Source organism: Anabas testudineus, chromosome 1 (genome assembly GCF_900324465.2).
Source record: "Anabas testudineus chromosome 1, fAnaTes1.2, whole genome shotgun sequence".
Taxonomy (NCBI): domain Eukaryota; kingdom Metazoa; phylum Chordata; class Actinopteri; order Anabantiformes; family Anabantidae; genus Anabas; species Anabas testudineus.
Window position 1 is genome coordinate 5,052,939 of NC_046610.1, and position 17,067 is coordinate 5,070,005.

The 17,067-nt window shown below is 39.0% G+C and overlaps 1 protein-coding gene and 1 long non-coding RNA gene across 3 annotated transcripts; one reads left to right on the top strand and one right to left on the bottom strand.

The window, feature by feature from the left end:
- Positions 1–2,793: 2,793 nt before the first annotated feature.
- On the top strand, positions 2,794–7,763 carry LOC113161660. Of its 2 annotated transcripts, none has more exons than XR_003298765.1 (3): positions 2,794–2,933; positions 4,668–6,141; positions 7,334–7,763. It is a non-coding gene; the product is annotated as an uncharacterized LOC113161660 (long non-coding RNA). The 2 variants fall into 2 exon arrangements; XR_003298764.1 differs by having other exon boundaries at positions 4,668–4,726; positions 7,334–7,761.
- A 2,605-nt stretch (positions 7,764–10,368) lies between these two features.
- Positions 10,369–16,493, bottom strand: LOC113161278 (beta-1,3-galactosyltransferase 2-like). Its single transcript, XM_026358769.1, has 2 exons — positions 16,310–16,493; positions 10,369–12,143 (listed from the first exon to the last, which is right to left on the bottom strand). Exons 1-2 carry the CDS (start codon positions 16,351–16,353, stop codon positions 11,012–11,014), a joined length of 1,176 nt encoding a protein of 391 aa, XP_026214554.1. The 5' UTR covers positions 16,354–16,493; the 3' UTR covers positions 10,369–11,011.
- Between the last annotated feature and the right edge of the window lie 574 nt (positions 16,494–17,067).

Below are 17,067 nucleotides of genomic sequence, written 5' to 3' on the forward strand. Positions count from 1 at the left end.
ATTTAACAGGTGAACATACTGTATGTGTATAAAGTTCTGCTGATTGTTGATTCCTGCTACTAAATATTCACGTTGGCAGCAGCTACACTCTTGTTGTGCACTGGTTAAAAAAAATACAGTATTCAAAGAAATATTGCAGCTTTTATAAAATGTGTAAAGACTGAGACGTGTGACCTTGCGATGTCACAGACACAGACAAACAGTAAGGTGATCGTGTTTGAATCACCATAGTAGCAGCCTAGTAGCAGAACTAGGTCAACATTTCTTTGAAATGCATTTTTACACTGTTCTGCGTCGTTGTGCTCTAATGTCTAGAAGTTACTTACTTTTCTGTGCTGTCAGTTGTTTATTAGTCTATTGTGTAGTACTACTGAGTAAGTACTCCATATCTGGACTGCTGCTTATTTTACAATGTTGTACTTTTTATAATCTGTGAAATACTAGTTTTCCTTTTTTAGATTTTTATGGTACTTATTGTACTTTTGTTACCTTTTATACTGACTGAAGAGGCCGTTCCACATTGTGTAGGTACAGTACCTTGCAATAGAGTTTATGCTGTGCTGACTGTGTTTTTTGTGGTGCACCTCTCTTGCAGTAAGCCAAAGATCATGAATGCTTACAGAAGCATCAATCTGGACAATCACACTGATCTGTTGTGGGTTTGACACCTTGCAGCCCGTGAGCCTATTTAAAACCTGCATTCTCACAACACGAGGGGGACATTTTCCTCTAGAGATCATCACAGACTAATATAACAAAGTTTACTGGAGCTATCGTTTTCTTCTTCAGGTCCTTCTGGCTAGGCCTGCAGATACAGATCTCATATGTGCAAATACTAGTGTGCGCGGCTCACAAGCATCCACATTATATGCTCACATCTACATATTCAATTGGTAAAGGGACCAATAAACAGCCTCCTACTTCCCTGTTCCTACATCTTGTAATAACATTTAAAAATTCTAATAAAGTAGTGTTGTTGGAAGTCATGTAACAGGCCAGTCACATGTCAAATCTAAACATTTAAACCCTAAATACATTTTAATAAACTAAAAAGTGGGCCAATTCAGTCCCAACAAGTGATCAAAATCTACATTTATAAATATACTACAAGTGCATTGCCATTGGTGTGTTTGCTAGTAGGCTGTATGTTAATATAATGTTTGTAATAAAAGTGTCGTCTGCTAATTGATTTCTTAAAATATTCACATTGCTTCTTCATAAACAGCTTCCTGCTTTCTTATTCCCAACTTAAAAAAATGTAAATATCCTGTTGGTAATTAAGAACATTTGAAATACAGTTTTTAGACTGAAGTCTAAAACCACTATAAAGTAAATATTGATGTTATAAATTAAGAATTTGACATCTGTTTTGTGTTTTAGAGACATTAGGTTTAGCAGGTAATTAATTGTTTTAAGTACATTATAGTCAGAAAGAGAAGCAGTCAGTAAGCAGAGCCCTTCAGTGGCTTGTTAATGTGACATATTATATAATAACTGTGCTATCATCAAGTACATGTCTGGTTTTTATCAGCAGAAACCAAGACTGGTCAGACGGTACCCCTCAGGATATTTTCTAAATTAAATGTGTTGCTTAGTTATTTGTAAGGCAACCACTGTGGTCACATGAGACGTTTTACGCATGTCAAATCTAAACAGACATTTAAACCCTAAATACATTTTAATAAACTAAAAAGTGGGCCAATTCAGTCCCAACAAGTGATCAAAATCTACATTTATAAATATACTACAAGTGCATTGCCATTGGTGTGTTTGCTAGTAGGCTGCATGTTAATATAATGTTTGTAATAAAAAGTGTCGTCTGCTAATTGATTTCTTAAAATATTCACATTGCTTCTTCATAAACAGCTTCCTGCTTTCTTATTCCCAACTTAAAAAAATTTAAATATCCTGTTGGTAATTAAGAACATTTGAAATACAGTTTTCACCGAAACGCAGCATAATTTAAATAAGAAGAAAACAGGAAAAGCAGGTTGAGTGTTTGAGCTTCACGACCACCACCGAAGAATGAGGAACCAGTAGGCCTAAGACTCTTATTTCTGTTCTCACATTAACCTCAAATTGGTTACTATAAGGTGAAATGACCCATTCAAACTTAAAAGGGAAATCCAAATAGAAAATTAAATAATGATAATACCGTGTCATATGTTTAACGCTGCGTCCTCACACCGACTTCTACTGCTGTCTGTCAGAAAAGCTCAAATTAAATATGATCCAGGTTCAAAACACCGTTTAAAAGCACTTATGAACAGACTGCATGGTCAGGTAACCCCAGTAAAGATGATTATGTCTCTTTATTAACTCTCTGGTTAACGGATTAGTGAAGCGCTGCAGTTGGCGGAAGTGGACACAAATGACACGCAGATAAAACCTCTGAAATTTAATCTTTGCAGATCATTTGCTTCAGGTGTCGACGTCTTATCGTCCCCTGAACTAAATAATGTGCTGATTTCCCTCAGCCTTTATGAAGAGGGGTAGTATTTAAACGACTGTGAGGTCACTATGTCTCCAAACACACGTCGCCCTCTGCCCCAGAGTTTTTCCTTCTTAACTCACCTTCGACTTGTTCTCGTCCTAAAACTCCAGACAAACCAGTGGCCACATTACCACAGGTATGATCCCCGACGCATCCCAAATAAATTGGCAGCTTCTGATCAGCTCACCTTCACATCACACTGAACACCGCCCACATAAACCTGTCAACACCTCTGTGCTCAGCCAATCCGCCGTGCTCCTGGGTCACCAAGATCACTGTAAACAAATTCATTAGAGGAGGGGTAGGATGGTTGAAAGAAGGGGATGGTTGTATTATCGCTTTCACTGTGAATTGATGAGCCAAGAATCAACTCTACCATTATGTTCCTCATCTTCAAGGCTGTGTACAGAGATGTTATAACCAAACACAAATTTTACAGGTAAGAAAGAAATTTCCTCCACTAAAACTAGAATTGGAAAGATAAAATAGAGAAACTTGAATTATATTAGAGTGTAGTCACTAGGGATAAACATGAGGCATTTCATGTCTCACAGTTTAATTTTCCTCAATCTCACACAGTGAATTGTGTAAATCAGATGAGGGATCTTTATGTATGTGTCTGTGAATGTTCTTGTCCTGCCCCAAACTTCATATCATATCAGGGATACTATTTCAGGTTGTCTTCTTGCTTCGATGGCTCCAAAAGAGTCCCAGTAGTGCCTGACCCAGCAGACCGTACTGTTTGAAGTTGTGTTAGCTAAAAGGATTATACTGCCAGACCAACCGGCTACCCCTCCTTGTTTTGAGCACTGCCTTAACAACACAATTGAGTGCTTTTATTTGAGGAGGTTAGATCCTTTTTGTCTGACTCACACAACAAGCATGCAGTCTATTTGTTCATGCACCACAGGCAGACCTGGATGTCTTTGCATAAGCATCATGGGCAGTACTAGCGCTTTATGGCATGAATAGCAAGGTTTCTTGTTAACTATGCCAATTCAGATTGTTGTTGTTTGTGTGTTGTATCTCAATTTGTATTTATAATTTACTCCATATGGAAAACACTGAGCATCCAACAGGTGCAGATCAGGGGGTTAGATGCAATGGGCATTGGTTAGTATGTATTAGTAATTTATCGCTGCGTATTCTGATACTCTTGGTACTTCCTTTTATGTCAGGATGTTTGTACATCAACTTGCAGTGACGTATAACACATAATGCAGTGTGCGCAGATTCATATGGCAGGTCCTGACAGGTTTTTCAGCCTTCATGAAAAGCCATCCTGTTTTATTGTTCCAAATTAGCTCAGCTGGTTGTGGCACAACTTAATCTAGTTGTGGGGCAAGTTGTAGTTAGTAACAAAAGTCACTTAAATTTAGGTAGGTCATAATGTAATTAGGGATGTAACAAAAAAGGCTTTTGATTAGTTAAAACATAACTAACTGAAATATAAGTAACTTAAATATACATGAGTGGCACATCCTCATGAACTGGTGAAAAATAAATGGGTACACATTGCTAATACCTACTGTTTTTGGAAGAGGACGAGGTCATGGTGGCAGTTTTCAGGCTCAGCAGTTTTCTGTGTCTCCAATATCTGCTTCTGGTTTCAGCAGAAAGCTTAAAACGTACCACCATGAAACGTTTCAACCTAACAAAGTAAGTCCAGTTACCAAGACTCAACTTGCATATAACTTTTACTGGACAACTGAGAATCTTCACCGACACCATGCTTTTGTCCTCGTGGAGTAATTTTACTTCTTTTCTATATACTAACGATTCTAAAGCCAGTTCTTTTGGGGTTAAAGTGTAATAAACTACCTATGAAAAACTAAAACAAAAAAGCAACCCCCACACAGTTATACTGTTTATTGCACCTGTGTTTCTGGCCTTTGTTAGTTTCTAAATGGTGCAGAATAGGGGAACTTTGTGGTTTCTAAATTCACACAAAGAGGAAACAGTTAACCGACCTCTACTGAAAAATAGTCGCTACTGAGACACACTTTCAGACTTAAATACTCACAACACATTTCAACTAAATCCAATCTTAATTATGTATATTTAGATTCTTAAATAATGTACCTTTTTTTTTTTATTTATAATTATATGTAAATCTGATAATGTGGAAGAGAGAGTGTGCATTTCAGCTATTTTCTTTTTTTTTTCTTTTCAGTGTCAACAGCCAGAGGTCCTACCATCAGAGAGAGTTAAGTACAGCCTTTGAAATTTATGGTAAGTGACTAACTAGTTGATTAGTTTATGGCCCTGCACTGCTGCTACTCTGATTTTATTTTATTTTTTAAATAAATAAAAAATAAAATGTTGTATCCCAACAAGAAATGTTCAACAAGAAAAAGCTTTTTATGAGAAAGGTATCCAGTAGAAATATTTTAATGGCATGCTGAGCCGAATCTGTTTTGTCTGGGTGGCAGGAATACAGTTCCATATGTCTCAGCAGTCTGTGTCTGTACGCAGCCAAAGATTATCTTGCATGATTTAATTGCAGTTTGTGTATAATGACAGTAATGTCAGCCAGGCTTTTTTTCGCCGTGCTACAGTTACAAGAAAAAGAAGCGGAAATGCGTCATGCGTCATGCGCTGAGACGGTTGAAAGACAGTGACACCAAGTGGACTTATATATTACACAGCCACAAACGTGTCTTTTTCAAAGCCTCTTTGTTGAGCACGACGTGTCTTATTTGCACAGAAAAAGTTGCGGTGCACAAGGAATACAATTTGAAACGTCATTACACAACTGGACATGCTGAGGAGTATGCAAAATACCAGGGAGGTGAGATGGCCAACCCGGTTGGCAATCTTAAAACATGTCTGCTGAGGCAACAATTCATTGGAATAACAACCATTCCAACAGTGCCATCAGGGGAGGAAAAATAGACTGGTGGGACCTGTTAAAAAAAAATGGAAGAGGAAGGTGTGGAGGAGGCCATTGATCTGCACTGCATTATCCATCAGCAGGCCCTTTGCAGAAAATGCCTGAAGTTTGACAATGTGATGTCTGCCGTTGTGAAATGCATCAACCAAATCAGATCCAAGGGCTTAAAGCTCCAAAGGTTCCGTACTTTTTTAGAGGAAATGAAGTCAGAATATGGGGATATGCTCTACTTCACCGAGGCACGTTAGCTCAGCAGGTGAAACGTATTGAAAAGATTTTTTGAGTTAAGATCAGAATTGAAAGCCTTCATGGAGAATGATGGAGTGGCTGTTCCTGTGCTAAGTGATCGCAAATGACTCATGGACTTAGCTTTTCTTGTTGATATCACACATGAGCTTAATGTACTGAACAAGAAGTTACAAGGCCAGGGGCAACTTGTCAGTGCTGCTTATGACAATGTGAGAGCATTCTCCACAAAACTTGTTTTATGGAAAGCCCAGCTCTCTCAGACAAACCTTTGCCATTTCCCAGCATGCAAGGCACTCGTGGATGCAGACATACCATTCAGTGGTGAGAAGTATGTTGAAGCTACAGGAGGAAATGTGGTCACAGATTTGGAAACTCCATCTTATTTTGTGTTAAATAATAATAATAAAGAGATTTGAGAAGAGTGGAATTTTTTTAATAAAGTTTTTTTTGTGGAAAACCTGATGCGGCCCAGCCTCACCCAGACTCTGCCTCCAGCAGCCCCCAGGTAAATTGAGTTTGAGACCCCTGCTCTAGAGGATCCCGTCCCGTTTTTTCATATGTAAAAATAAGCTTTTAAACTTATTATTCTTTATCCAAAATGTTCAGTATTTAGATCAAGTAGCTTTTGAAAAATAAGCGGTGTCAGGATAAGACAAATACAACTGATATTCCGATGTGTGAGTAAAGAATGTGTGTGCCACCTCTTTATCTAACTTCTAATACAGCTTTCATTAAAATATTTAGTAGATAAAGTATGATCATCTGGAAGATGTTAAACTAGACAACTTATCAATTTTCACTTTCTAAACAGGTAAATTAAATTATTTTCTTTACAGCTGATTGAGATGGCAATAACAAAACACACCACATGAGGGCAACAAAACACAAAACATTGGGACTGATGGACACAAAAGAATAGTTAAATATAAAATCTAATTTGAAAATAGTTGTAAATAGTAGAACGCAATATTAGCTCGGCTCTAAGTAACCAGATAACATTTTCCTAACTAGTAGCATTTGTTAATGATGATTTGGAGCTTGCTTTTTGTAATAGAGGCCTAGTTGCTTTGCATAGCAACTTTATGATGGCACAGGAATAATAAAAACACAGTTACACAATGTTTATCTGGTTTAGAGTGTTATATACTTGATACTGCACCCAGCTCAGACTTTTCAACTAAATTATGCAAGAGTGTCTGCAGAGTGCATTTACAGCTAAGACAGTGTGGCTTGCCTTATCATCTCACATTTATTTTGTATGTCTTCATGACAATTAAATCCCTAACCCATGACACAAGTTTTTATTAACATCACCAGTAGCTGCACTTTACAGTGTTACCATTTTGTGTCCTAACCAAATAACAAATACCAGGGTTTTTAAAACCTGATCCTCAAGGAGCCCCTGCCCTGCTTGTTGCTCTGCCCACAGCTCATTACCTAGACGTGCCTTGATTGCACACACCTGATCCAGATAATAAGCTGTGGGGAGTTCAGAGATAGAAGGAAAACTAGGGGAGCAGGGGGTCCTTGAGGACCGGCATTGAAATCCCTCAACATAGACAGTGCTTAAATCACTAATTGTACTAAACCAAAAACAGTAAAGAGCTGGAGACTAAAAGAGTTGACACAGTTTTGATAGATCTTTACATGACCTAAAATAAAAACATTTTTAACCATATTTAATTTGTTTTTCTCAGGTTTCCGATGATACAGAGTCCTGTGGTCCTGGTGCCTCCCTTGATGTATGAAAAAAGCTGTTATTCCAGTCAGTGTGGTTTGTGGATTCACAACAAGCAAGATTACCCCCACTGAACCAGGAAACTCACTCTGCTCGTCTTGTTGCTCATGTTGTGCACTCAGATCCTCTGGTGACAGGTTTACAAAACATTTCTTAAAGATGATCCATGATCCACACACTCTCTGTAATCTGAGACACACACAAATAACTGGTTGGTATTTTTAATTCTCTTTATGTGCTTCATAAATCAAATAATGATTGTATGTAAAATTTACATTTATTTTTTTATTTATTATTTCAGACTAATTTATATATTTTTTAGATGTTTTTCAGTTGTTCTGAAGTTACAGTAAACACCACATGTACATTACAAAGATGTTGTTTATTAAAAATAAAGGAATATAAAACTCAGCTCAGCATTCTTCCTTCCTAGTCTCCAGCTGATTTTGCTTGTGGTCAGTGAACATTGCCACTGTAATCGAGAGTGGACCAGGGAGTCATGAAGGTTTGATTTCACTTCATTGCTGGCCTGAATAGGCTCGTTAGGTAAAACAATGGAAGGGGAGGATTTGAAGGATGTAACAGTCACACCCCTGCCTGCCCCTCTAAACATTTGAAATGGGTCGTTAGGTGTGTCCAACCTAGTGCAGATGTGAATTGAGCCTGATCGTTCCTAAATGGATGAAAGGACAGCATGACAAATCGAAGACAGGTTGTGGCTAAGACCTTCATCTCTGTTGAGTGAGGGCCTGTTGATTTGCACATGGAAGGCTTCCCTCACCCCTCTCTCAAACCACTTGTCGTCTTTGTCCAATAAGTGAATTTGACACTTTGACACAGGATTATAATTTTAAGAACTGTGGCTAAGATTTCAACTATAATTTACTATAATTTATTAACAAATAAGCAAGTCAATCACACCATTTTGAAATTACCTCCCACATTTATTTTGCATTTCTGCAGTCTGTCACAGATCTATGAGAAAAGCTTGGCTCAGCTTACAGTAGATGGTAGAAATATATATACATACATTGGAAAATATAAAATATAATTTTGCAATAGTCTTTCCTTTTGAAGGTTTGACAAACAAACATGGACTAGATTTGCACATTTACCTTTGCACATGTAGTTCATCTAATTCAATCCAGTTTAAAATGCATTGTTTTATTAGTGGAATGCTTGTGCTTTGGTACTTTTTAGGTTTTACTCGAGTAATGACTCGTCTTTTATCTAAACTCTAAACTTGAGTTTTTCAACTTTATTTGTCTTATTATTTATTAACACTGAAGCTCTGTTTTAAGTTGGTGCCGCTTGTTACTTAGTTTTTACCTTTTCATCCTGGTAACACAGGCGACAGTTTCCAGAACCCCCATGCATGCAGGCCCTCGGATTCTTCCGTAACTTATTTGCTTCGTTCCAGCCTAGAAACTCAAGTTAAAGTAAAAAAATCTTGAACTAACTGACTAACACGTCAATCATTCTCCTATACTGATCACAGCAACAAGACATGTCAGGGTCATGAGTGAGGGAGTAGAGGGGGAGGGAGAGATGGAACTCAATCACCTGGTTTCATGTCAAAATGAGCATTAACATAAAGGAAACATGGAGACAGTGGTGTTTGCACTAAATTAAACAATCACACAGAGGAATCAGCAAACTTAATCTTTCATGTGTTTCGGCAAGGGGGACATACCCCACCCCCTACCCCCACCCACAATTGACTAAAACTGACAACATGGTTTATATAGGGTGTGATTAGCTGCATCCTTACTGCATCCAAGTATAAAGTACAGAGTATGTTGTTGTTGTTGTTTTCTATAACTATTGAGGGTTGCCCACAAAAGTTTTTTCAGACACTAGTGGTGAGACACTAGTGCTACATCTAATCTAATTTTTGATCAGCCAGAAAGGCAACACGTTACACCACTTAGTTCCTATAGCTGCCCACATCAGGTTCAAGGGCCTGATCACCTACAAAGTGGTCAAACCAACAGCACCAGCCTACCTGAACTCCCTTATCCTGCCTACAATCCCTCCCATTTACTGCCCTCTGCCAGCGAACAAGGTCTTGTGGTTCCTTCAACTCACCTCAGAAAATCTCAGGCTAAACTTTTCAGGTTAGTGGTTCCATGATGGTGGAATAATCTACCCACCTCTGCATTGCTCACTGATAACGTCTTGGCCTTCACCTGGCAGAAAAGCGTAGCATTTCCACTAAGGCACTGGGATATTAGCATGATAAAGTATGTAGGAACACAACACACATGTTCCACATTACACATGATCATTTACTGAAAGCAATACAGGCGTAACACTGTTTTAAATTAAGCCTGAAAAAAATAACAAACTCATTTCGTTAAAATTAATTATAGACAAAATGAATGCAATTTATGTGCAAATTTCAGCACCAGGGCTAAAATTAGCTTACCGCTCAAACCTAGGGGTGTGGTCATATTATCCTTTGCAGACTGGACGATCTGTGGTCTGTGACCTCATCACAAAGCATTGCCAATAAACCTGGAGGTCTGAGCTAAAAATTTTTACGTTTAAAGATTTTCGATTAGTCACTGAGTCATCAGCCAAAATTAAATTTAGTTAAAATACCCATAAATGGATGTGTTCGATTTATTTAGAATAAGTAAATAAAGAGCATGTAATTGATTAAAAAGTTTAATTGACCCTCTTGACAGTCTTCTTTTAGTAATTTAATCTAAACTTTATAGCAAATATGTAATAATAATACTAAAACATGTGACTCTGACATCAAATTGCACTTACTGCAGCTTCCTTCAGTTTGTTTTGAGAGGTCTCCCTTCAGTCATCCTCTTAGCAGGTCAGATGTTTGTTATACTAAGTTAATTTGTCCGTCTATACTTGTCTTTAGAAAGGAAGGTTAATCTCTATGTCACAAAAGGTGAACACTATAGTCTTCAAAACCTGTATTTCATATTCAGATTTCTATAATATTCACTATCTTAAGTCTGGAATCCAGGTATGACAAAACCAGATTGTGATTACGAGGGAGAGACATTTTGCACAGTAAGTGAAAAGGTGGCTTCAGTAGTTTGGTTTCTTTGTTTAATTTTTAAAATCAAATTTCAAAATAAACCATGAAACAGACAATGATAGCTCATACAGTAATATATGACCCGTTTGCTGTGCTGTTATAAAGATACCCTGAGTAAAAGTAATAGTCATGGAAAGTTAGCATTCCTCAAAATGTATTGTGCAACATGCTAAAGATTTTCTTACATCTGAGTGTGGTCTTCATCTTTGTTTTTACTCAAAATTTTACTCAAAAATTCTACAAATTCTGCCTCAGATTGTCATACTGTCATTCATACTGTCATTTTAATGGAAAAGACATTCAAGATAAAAAACATTCTTTTTCAAAGTTATCTTGGTAAGAGTTTTAAATACTTAACATGCAACACTATAAAACAGTTTCATTTTCTAAAATGAGGAATGTATATAATATTTACTGTATATACATATGCGTACATAAAAAAATACATACTGTCCTAGTGCAAAAGAAAGAAAATATAAATAAATAAATAACCCCCTAAAACCCTGCCACCCATTCCCTGATACCTTCACACCCAAGTCATTTTAAAGTGCAACTGTAGTAGTTATTGTTTTAACAAGGGGGTCCTGGCTTCTTCAAGTCTGTCCAGTATTTCACCAGCTCCTGTGAAGACCCAAGAATGTAGGTTATGACTTTGGAGTATTCGCAGCGATTATACCCCGTGTTATAGGCCCTGAACTGGGAGGGATCTGGGGGCGACGTGACCTCGAGTCCTAGCTTTTTCATGCACATTCCAATGTAAGCATCCTCTATGTTAAAGGGCTTGATCGATTTTGAGATTTCCACATATTTTCCTGGGAGGTCATTGGAGAAGACATATCCCATGCCCAGAGTGTAGGTTGGATATGTGGAGTCTGGGTACAGCTCCTCAGAGACATACCACTTAGAGTTCTTTGAGCGTACGACTGGCCTGTTCCACATAAGCATTCCTGTGAGGTAGTTAGTCTTGGGGATGCCAGGCTTCTGCAGCATTATCAACAGATTGTCAATATTCAGGAACATGTCTGAATCAATCTTCATGGCGTAGGCTGCTGTAGGGCAGCGGGTGGCCAGCCAATCCATGATCACCATGGTTTTAATGGTCAGGTTTAAATAAGTGTCCCTGAAGTCACTCTGGATCAGATCATGATGCTGCAGATTCTCCTGTTTGAGCCTCTCCTGCAGCTGCTCAACATCAGCTCCACTGGAGAGTCCCAACATGAACAGAGTAAGCACTACTTTGCCCTGAACCAGGCTGTTGTTGCCCCATGTCTGCCTGATGGCGTCCCTAGCTGCCACATTATGTGGTGCTACTGGGACCATCAGGACCAGAAAAGGGTTCATGGTCTTGCACACTTCTGTGTTTTCCATAGTAAAGTGGTAGTTGCGCGCATAGGCTTGGTGGTAATAAGCATCTGTAGGTGCTACAGTAGGTAGTACAGTGGATGGAGGTGATGTAGTCTGTTGGATTTCATTTAGTATTACTTTGTGCTTTGGATGAACTTTATATGCAGGAGGTAGATTAATTTGATTGGTCCGACTGAACCACCTCTGATAGTGCTTATGGAGGGAAAAACTCTCCCACCTTGACGAAGATGACAGAGTGTAAAACAAGACAAAGAGAACCAGACAAAGCAGGAGCAGGAACTGGAACCAGAAGTGGAAGAAAGACTTCTTCTGATGAATCGACTTGTCAACGAGTTGTCTGAAAAGACAAGAAAGAAGGAAGAAAATTAAAACGGTGAATAGACCTGCCCCACATGAGACACTATCATGCTTTGCTTAGAAAATAAACAGATACTGTAAATGTATTATAACTGAGCAATGGCTGCCTGGTGGCTCAATGGGTAAACCATTGGCCTTAGATGCAGAAGGTTCAAACCCTGTCACCGACACCAGGTGTGTCCTTGAGCAAGACACTCCCCGGGTGCTGTGTGTGACTGCCCACTGCTCTTCCCAGGGGGATGGGTTAAATGCAGAGGACCAATTTCATTGTAACATGTAAATGTGACATATGAGATGAGTTTTCAAAACGATCCAGACTCACTGAACTCTCACTGACTCCTCCTGGCAGCAGTGCAGAGATTTGTTTTGTTTTTGATCGAGGAAACCAAAGACAGGTTTTTCCCGATTGACTGGTTTTGTAGCTGCATTATTTATTTTGGTGAAAATTCTCAGTCTCCCAGGTGAAGTTATCTGGAAGTTGAGTTATGGCAACTACTTGAAACATTTCGCTACTCATCCAAGTAGCTTCTTCAGTCTGAAGATAGTTGGTTAGAGTATCCTGGGGAAGCCACTCCTTGCCTCTATGGCCTTCTCAAGATACACAAAGAACAAGCCCCTCTCAGACCCATAGTCAGCAGTATTAACTCGGTCACATACAACATTGCCAAATACCTGGCCACAGTATTAGCTCCACTAGTTGGACACACGGACCACCACATACATAACTCAAGAGGATTTTACGGCAAAGGTCAGGGACCTGATATTGGATACTGATGAAACCATGGTATCCTTTTATGTCACGTCTCTCTTCACCAGCATCCCCACTACGGATGCATTAACATCGGTGAAGAGAAGACTGGAAGAAGACAGTTCCCTCAGCACCAGAACCTACCTCAGCCCCGACCGGATCTGTTTGCTCCTGGACCTGTGTCTCCACACCACATACTTCACATACGGAGGTGACTTCTACAAACAGAGACACGGCTGTGCCATGGGTTCACCCGTGTCACCCATTGTAGCAAACTTGGAACAAACATGGAAGAGGTAGAGAAGAAAGCCCTCAACTCCTTCCCAGGGATGACATCGACCCACTGGTTCAGATATGTGGATGACACCTGGGTGAAGATCAAGATCCAGGAGGTACAGACTTTCACAGACCACATTAACTCAGTGGACACCAACATCCGTTTCACTAGAGAGGACACCAAAGATAACCGTTTGGCCTTCCTGGACTGTGCAGTCATCATTGGGACAGGCAGAAGACTGGAAATAGAGGTTTACAGGAAACCCAGGACTTTGAACCAAAAAGTGCAATTGGTTTGAGAGAGGGGTGAGGGAAGCCTTGCATGTGCAAATCAACACTCCCTCTCTCAACAGAGGGGGAGGACTTAGATATACAATCTGTCTTCTATTTATCATGCTGCCCTTTCATGTATCCCCAATAATGCCAGAACCAGTTCACACCTGCACCAGGTTGGACGTACTTATTGACCCATTTAGGTGTAAAGAGGGGGTGGGTAGAGGTGTGACCATTACATCCTTCACATCCCCCCCATCCTTTGTTTCACCTAACAAGCCTATTCAGGCCAAGGGGTGGAGTGAAACCAGTCCTGGAGCATAAATTTGTGGTCTTAGATGCAGAAGGTTCAAATCCTGTCACCGATACCAGGTGTGTCCTCGAGCAAGACACTTCCCGGGTAGATGTGACATATGACAATTAAAGGCTTTCTTTCAATATACTATACAAATCAAGTCCAACTCCACACATACAGAATAAAACCGTTATATTGGTCTCTAACCAACTATCTTCAGACTGAAGAATCTACTTAGATGAGTAGCGAAATGTTTCAACTAACTAAAGGAAGTCCAGTTATTTATTGTGATTTCATAGTCTAATACCTGAGGGACTGGTCATAGTGTGGCACAGTGTGGCAGAACTGGAAGAAGGATGACTGTAGGGCAGGCTGGGTGGATTTTGAGTCACTAGCTTAACACCCTAAGTGTTCAATTTGGACCCCCAGAAAAATCAGTTTCACATGCAGGACATAAACAAGAGTTTGACACAATTGTGTTTATTCATTCAGCTGCTTTAACAGCTCTTTTTAATTTATGGATTTGTACACTGCGCACATGTTGATCTCGCTTCCTTCTGTTTGATGGCGTTGCTTAATTTGACTTTTTGCCTAGTAATAATCCTGTACCTCTGCTTTGGTCTCAGTATATTGACACAGACTAGCTCAAAATACTAGTCATTAGTAGGTTTTCTTTCTAGCCACCGGGCGTTTCTGTAAACTTAGACAGAAAGAATGGTCAGACTTGAGAAACCAGTATTTAGTTGTTATTTCTATCTAATAAGGTCTGGTTTTTTTTACAACTTGCTGCTTGTCTAGTTTATTTTTGCCCCAATGAAAACCTGTTTTATTTGGCACCAAAGCTTTACAGATATCATTTTCCAGTATGTGGACAATGAGCCACCATGGGAACTTTCTTCTGACCAGCATCTGTTGTTTCACACAGGTAGGAAGAACTATCATAACTACAGTTTAACATTCAGGACAAACTGTAGTGAACCGAACACAAAATAGACTAGTGTGTAAGAGACTCTCAGTATGGATGCATTGTCCCCAGTGGAAGTTATGGTTTTTTGGTTTTTCAGAACTGATGATAACGACATATTTTGTTGATCACCTTGGGTAAAATTGTGGTTACACTACTTCCAGAGAGCACAGCACAGCTGAAGTTGACGTGACAGTTCTTATACATTTCACAGTGGTAGCTACACTAAACAACACATGGTAATGTTAGTATGCGTATTGTCAGAACCATTAAAAGCGAGTTCCAGTTACAGTGGAGACCTGTATAGTGATTCTTTGGTAACGTTACATCTTTACGGCCTAAGAAATTTATTCTGATCTAATGTGCAGTTTAATACTTTTTGTCTGGCCAATCATTAAACAGCTATTTGGTGGTTTAAGCAATCTGTTATTTGAATTTTTGAACTGTTAATAATCAACATACCTGTTACTTACTAACGTGTATTAACGAGTATCCATAAAGGAAAAGGCATGTCTCACCATATGACACCAAAAAATCACATGTCGTGATAAAAATCATTCCACAAAATTTCCCAATGTATTTTTTTTTACGTTTCTCTAAAACCTGGTTTTAGTGGTTAATGGCCCACGTACTTTTGGATGACTGAAGTAAAGCACCTTATTTTTAATTTTGTTAGGACTTACCTATGAAGTGTTCTGAGTATTGACTTTGGCTACCAAGCCTGTGAATTTCCTAAACCTTTTTAAAGGTTGCCCTTCTCTTCTTTAATTTGTTCTAAAACATTATTTTTCCCTGCTTGTCTCACCTTTGCCTGCACCTCTGTGTTAAAATATGATGATGATTTTTTAGGCTTTGCAATAAATGAACGGGACCACTTAATCAATAACAGAGATAAAAAATTTACCCCATAACAGATAAACATTTTTCTATGTTTTTAACTGTATTAGTGGAATTATAAGGGCCACAGTTGTATTGTTTTATGACTTACTACCTCTTTTCATCTGTCTGGTACAGTCATCATAATTTATGCCATAAACCAAAACAATCCTCTCCTAAGACCAACCTCTCATTATGTGTATTTAACTTCTCTTCTCTTCTCTTCTCTTCTCTTATGTAAGAACATCTCTTCTTACATTAGCACAAACTCCTGCTCTATTAAGATTTTTGATTCATCTTCAGTCTCAGGGTGATTAATGCTGGAATTGAGCCAGGTTTCACAGAGACAAACCATTCAGACTTTGGTTTTGTGTAGAAACGGGCAAACATCGCTGGTTATTCAGTAACAGGCTCTTCACAGTCAGGTGCATGAAGTGAGGACCTTTTCAATTAAAAACATCCAACATCCTGTCAGGGTCCATTCAACAGTTGTCTGTTGTCTTTACTGTTGTCTCCGCTGCAGTTTTTACAGTTCTAGTAGTATTTTTATCCTTTTTTTAACCAAGTCTCTGCAGTGACATATCTGTTTCATATTTTTCTCAGTTATTATAAATGTTATTTATTCATTTTCACTTTTTATCTTAATTTCAGATTCGCCCGTTTGTAGCAATGAACTATTCAGTCCTGTCTAAAGCTGATGACACTTGTCCTTACCTTTTGAACCATTTAACACGTACGACAGTTTCAGGATCCACCATGACTGCAACGACCCTAAATTGTTCCTTAACTCCTTCGCTGCGCTCCAAGCAGTTCAAATAGAAAAGAATCACCAACTAATTGTCTCTCCAGCGCCTCACACTCTGTCATCCTGATCAGAAAAAAGCCATTAGGGAGGTTCTACGTGAGAGAGAGGTGGAGCTGTCCCGGTTAAGCTTTGGGGAGAGGCCACTCCAGCGCTCACCTGGTTTTCTCACATTCGCAAATGCGCACGAATGCAGGAAACAGAGACCAGGACGTTAACATGGTGACAGTGAAACCCTGCTTTGGTATTTTCTCCAAATTAAAACCAGCTCATCCTTCCAACACAGCTAAACTGTAAAATTTATTACATGGGGTCTTGCTCTTAATTTCTGTGTCTGTTAAAATAGAGAAGGAATGAGCTTCGCCACAGCAATTGAGAACAGGGTGGGGGCGCATTCCAGATGATATCATGGCTGTAAGAAGACCACAGAAAGATTCAAATCAACAAACCCACTCCTATGTGTGTTTGCAGGTTGCACAATATACTGTACTGTTCCAGCACTTTAATGTTAGCTATGATGATCCAATGTTTGCAGTTGGCAGTTTGACTGTGCGCTGAATAAAATCGCTTCTTCCTCATTTTCCACAGTAAGTTTAGGAAGTTTTCCGTCATGCTACACCGCAGTGTGGAGACAGCTGTTAGTAATGCAAGGATTTGTATCCTAGTTTAA